Source organism: Ailuropoda melanoleuca, chromosome 1 (genome assembly GCF_002007445.2).
Source record: "Ailuropoda melanoleuca isolate Jingjing chromosome 1, ASM200744v2, whole genome shotgun sequence".
In the NCBI taxonomy this organism is placed as follows: domain Eukaryota; kingdom Metazoa; phylum Chordata; class Mammalia; order Carnivora; family Ursidae; genus Ailuropoda; species Ailuropoda melanoleuca.
In genome coordinates, this window is record NC_048218.1 from 150,544,265 (window position 1) to 150,549,956 (window position 5,692).

The 5,692-nt window shown below is 34.9% G+C and overlaps 1 protein-coding gene across 1 annotated transcript in view; it reads left to right on the forward strand.

The window, feature by feature from the left end:
• Nucleotides 1-5,381, forward strand: part of PHF14 (PHD finger protein 14) — a 240,606-nt gene extending 235,225 nt beyond the window's left edge. Inside the window, exon 19 of the mRNA XM_034668327.1 lies at nt 5,328-5,381. Coding sequence (XP_034524218.1) covers nt 5,328-5,366 — 39 coding nt within the window. The 3' untranslated portion in view covers nt 5,367-5,381. The remainder of the gene's footprint in view (nt 1-5,327) is intronic.
• The last annotated feature ends 311 nt before the right edge of the window (nt 5,382-5,692 follow it).

Genomic DNA, 5,692 nt, shown 5'->3' on the forward strand with positions numbered 1-5,692 from the left:
AGGATTCCATCTGAAAAACACATACATGTATGTATGTGTACATGCCTAGAACATTCCTGCAAAGGTGAAAACTCTGAAAAATCATTCTTCTGGAAAATGTGCCCAAGGGGTTGAGGTTAGATACTGTTGTACAAGGTAAAATAAATAAATAAATAAATAAATAAATAATATATATCACCAACATTTTTTCTTAATGAAAATTTTAAACATACTCAAAAGTAAAAAAACAAAAGGGAATATAATTAGCTTTTGGGGTTTTTGTGAACACAGCCTGCCTCAAGATAGGCTGGGGACCCAAATGACTAATCCAGGTTCATCCTTGTCCTGTGATCTTATGTTTACACATTCCTCCTCAATGGGGTTTTTCCTCCTCCTCTTCTCTTTCAGTATGATTTCTAGCAACTGCAAAGAACGTCAACAAAGGGGGAAAAGAGAAATTGAATAAAAGTGGTTGTGTGAAATTACAAAAAACATCTAGAAATGGTAGGAAAAAATCCATGTTGACAGTCATCAACTAAGAGGAACACACTATTTACTTTCTATTACTCTTTGTGACTCTATTTCTGTATGAGGCTACTGACAATGCCGGTTTGAACAAACTCACAGCTATTCCAACAACAGTGAACTCCCAAGAAGTTGGGGGTTGGAGTCCTTAATTTTCTTTCCTGTGTAAAGCCTGCAGGTGAGGAGAGCCAGTTTGCTTCAGGGGAAGAGTATCTTCAGTCCTCGGTAGGAATTTGAGCTGAGAGACCACCACATCCTGGGATGTCACCCACTGTTTGTTAATACTTGTAAAGAAAATCTGTGCGTGAAGCCTATATATAACTGATTAACCTGAACTTTTATGATTGAAAGCCATTTTATTTTTATTATCACTTATTATTTATATATTATATTATTAATATATAATTATACATTATTTATTATTATTATTATTTTTAATTTTTTAAATATTTTATTTTTAACACTTTCTACTCCATAGGCATCATCAAGCACTTTCTATGTATCAGGCCCTGCTAGACACTGGGGATATAAAGATGAAAGTATATATTCTTAAGAGTTCATAATCTAGTTGAAGAAGTAAATGTAGGACACACAAATTACAATATAGCAATTTAACTGCAATGAAGTAAGTAGATCCAAAGTACAGTCACCAGGAAATACACACACACTGAGATTTATACCTGGGAAATACTTGCCCACTTAAGCTTCTTAGCAGCTGAAGGAATCTATTGTTTAGATTTAGACATCAACCTAAGCTTTTCTGAGGACAAACTGTACAATGTTGTAAAATAATAAACTACTGGTGGGGACGACAGTCTTGGGGATATAGAAACCATGACAGAATTTTGTGACCATCCATTTATGAAATTCATCCTGCTTTCATTCTTGAGAGGCTCCCTGTTTCTCCAATTAACATTGCAATAAAAAATCAGGGTCCTCGAGCATTTTTTCCAAATCTGTTCTTCGAGAAAAACTTATCCTTCTGAATACTGAACAAGAAAAAAAACAGATTTGGATTGTTTACAAAAACTGCTTAGGAAATTTTGATACAAGAGGTAAGCAGCTATCAATAAATAAATGAGAGCTCTTGACATTCTTAAAGATAGATATTTCCTTCTAACATCTTCCACGTTTTTAAATTCCATTTATTTTTAATTATACCACAATGAGTAAACCACATGGAAAAACAACAGATCTGTGTATGTTACTTACATATTGAAAGACAAATAGAGTCAGCAGATTAACTGAATAGAATAAATATATATATGTTCTTTGGTTATTTTTGTCTGCCTATTTTAACAAGTACTACNTATTTTTGTCTGCCTATTTTAACAAGTACTACCCAGGGGCGCCTGGGTGGCACAGCGGTTAAGCATCTGCCTTCGGCTCAGGGCGTGGTCCCGGCGTTATGGGATCCAGCCCCACGTCAGGCTCCTCANAATAAAATAAAATAAAATAAAAAATAAAATAAATAAAATAAAATAAAATAAAATAATAAAATAAATAATAAAATAAATAAAATAAATAAAATAAAATGAGTAGTGTGCACTGTAGACCAGTGTGTAAAGTAGGATTCCATCTGAAAAACACATACATGTATGTATGTGTACATGCCTAGAACATTCCTGCAAAGGTGAAAACTCTGAAAAATCATTCTTCTGGAAAATGTGCCCAAGGGGTTGAGGTTAGATACTGTTGTACAAGGTAAAATAAATAAATAAATAAATAAATAAATAATATATATCACCAACATTTTTTCTTAATGAAAATTTTAAACATACTCAAAAGTAAAAAAACAAAAGGGAATATAATTAGCTTTTGGGGTTTTTGTGAACACAGCCTGCCTCAAGATAGGCTGGGGACCCAAATGACTAATCCAGGTTCATCCTTGTCCTGTGATCTTATGTTTACACATTCCTCCTCAATGGGGTTTTTCCTCCTCCTCTTCTCTTTCAGTATGATTTCTAGCAACTGCAAAGAACGTCAACAAAGGGGGAAAAGAGAAATTGAATAAAAGTGGTTGTGTGAAATTACAAAAAACATCTAGAAATGGTAGGAAAAAATCCATGTTGACAGTCATCAACTAAGAGGAACACACTATTTACTTTCTATTACTCTTTGTGACTCTATTTCTGTATGAGGCTACTGACAATGCCGGTTTGAACAAACTCACAGCTATTCCAACAACAGTGAACTCCCAAGAAGTTGGGGGTTGGAGTCCTTAATTTTCTTTCCTGTGTAAAGCCTGCAGGTGAGGAGAGCCAGTTTGCTTCAGGGGAAGAGTATCTTCAGTCCTCGGTAGGAATTTGAGCTGAGAGACCACCACATCCTGGGATGTCACCCACTGTTTGTTAATACTTGTAAAGAAAATCTGTGCGTGAAGCCTATATATAACTGATTAACCTGAACTTTTATGATTGAAAGCCATTTTATTTTTATTATCACTTATTATTTATATATTATATTATTAATATATAATTATACATTATTTATTATTATTATTATTTTTAATTTTTTAAATATTTTATTTTTAACACTTTCTACTCCATAGGCATCATCAAGCACTTTCTATGTATCAGGCCCTGCTAGACACTGGGGATATAAAGATGAAAGTATATATTCTTAAGAGTTCATAATCTAGTTGAAGAAGTAAATGTAGGACACACAAATTACAATATAGCAATTTAACTGCAATGAAGTAAGTAGATCCAAAGTACAGTCACCAGGAAATACACACACACTGAGATTTATACCTGGGAAATACTTGCCCACTTAAGCTTCTTAGCAGCTGAAGGAATCTATTGTTTAGATTTAGACATCAACCTAAGCTTTTCTGAGGACAAACTGTACAATGTTGTAAAATAATAAACTACTGGTGGGGACGACAGTCTTGGGGATATAGAAACCATGACAGAATTTTGTGACCATCCATTTATGAAATTCATCCTGCTTTCATTCTTGAGAGGCTCCCTGTTTCTCCAATTAACATTGCAATAAAAAATCAGGGTCCTCGAGCATTTTTTCCAAATCTGTTCTTCGAGAAAAACTTATCCTTCTGAATACTGAACAAGAAAAAAAACAGATTTGGATTGTTTACAAAAACTGCTTAGGAAATTTTGATACAAGAGGTAAGCAGCTATCAATAAATAAATGAGAGCTCTTGACATTCTTAAAGATAGATATTTCCTTCTAACATCTTCCACGTTTTTAAATTCCATTTATTTTTAATTATACCACAATGAGTAAACCACATGGAAAAACAACAGATCTGTGTATGTTACTTACATATTGAAAGACAAATAGAGTCAGCAGATTAACTGAATAGAATAAATATATATATGTTCTTTGGTTATTTTTGTCTGCCTATTTTAACAAGTACTACCCAGGGGCGCCTGGGTGGCACAGCGGTTAAGCATCTGCCTTCGGCTCAGGGCGTGGTCCCGGCGTTATGGGATCCAGCCCCACGTCAGGCTCCTCAGCTATGAGCCTGCATCTTCCTCTCCCACTCCCCCTGCTTGTGTTCCCTCTCTCACTGGCTGTCTCTATCTCTGTCTAATAAATAAATAAAATCTTAAAAAAAAAAAAAAGTACTACCCAGATTTACTGTAGCAATAGTATAAAGGGAAAGCAAAAGGAATACGACAGCTAAATCTAGGATTATGTTCAACTAAAATAATGGAATTAAAAATAAAGAGCCCAAAAGTTATAGACAGCAGTACAGTGCTCCCCCCTCATCTGCAAGAGACCATAGTCCAGAACCAGACGACCCTCCTTCTGACATATCATCAGGTCAGCAGTACCTAACAATACGTCACAATGCCTACAGGATTCATCTCACTTCGTCTCATCACATAGGCATTTTATCATCTCACATAATCACAAATAGAGGGTGAACACAGTATAGTATTTTGAGAGAGACTAGTCACATAACTTTCATCAGAGTATATTGTTATAACTGTTCCATTTAGTTAAATTAAGTTATTCTTGTTAATCTCTTGCTGTGCCTAATTTATCAGTGCAACTTTACCATAGGTATGTATATCTAGGAAAACACATGGCCGATACAGGGTTTAGTACTATCTATGGTTTAAGGCATCACTGGGGGTCTTGGAATAGATCTCCCATGAATAGGGGAGGGCTGGGGGGGGTACTTAATTTTTTGTTCTGTAGTTTGATATTTAGGGCCCTCTAGAATGTGAACTCTTTCTTAATTTCCAGAAGGCTTTGGAGTTTTCCCCCCGTGTAGGGTTTGCATATGCAGTAGGATGCAATCAGGAAAGACACTCAAATTCACATTTAATGTCTCTTGTGCTACTGGCCATGGCAGAGTGCCCTTTTCCCCCCAGCATTTTAAGTTTGGTTTTTTACAGCATTTTGTTGTAAATATGTTTTATCTTTCTTCTGTCTTTCCTGCCAGAAAGATCGACAAAATTAAGAAAATTCCATTTATTTTTTAAGATTGATGTGTATAAAAGATGGTCTTTGCAAACAAATGAGTTTTAGGGGACAAGTGAATGAATGCCTAGCCCCGAACGTCTCCCTCATATGCTTATCTGGGTGGTTATATCCTTAACCAGGGATGAAAAATGTATTAAGATAAACTGATCTACTAATGAATTGCTTTTTTCTATTTTATCAAATATCTTGGGAAAAAAGGTATCCCTATTAGTTTTATTCTGACAAATACGCTCTGTTTGATATAAGAAAGAGGGAGATGTGTTTAGTGAAGAGAAAGGAATTGATAAAATAATGAATATTTAAAATTAGGTTTATAGAAATATCAGTACTTGAACCTGTGACAGATAATTTCTTTATTGTTCTAGGATAACTACACTGACTTTGAAAGCAAATCATTGCCTTAACACCTTAAGAAACTGTCACAGAGTGGACTGAATCAAAGATTAACAAAATCAAGTAAGTAAAGCTATAGGAAAAAGCCCAAAGGACATTTTCTCATTAGATGAACATGTGAGGTCTTTCACGGGTTAACTAGTTGGAGTATTTCAGATTTTGAAATTGCTGAGCCATTCACATGGGAAACAAATGTGACCACTCTTTCTGTGGTAAAGATTTTCCACCATTTTTGTTCTTTATCCTTTTGCCATTTCATGTCCTAACAGTGCTTGTGGCAGGATGGTACCTATATCCCTAACTGCACTTTTAAGCCTAAAAAAACTAGTATTTCTCA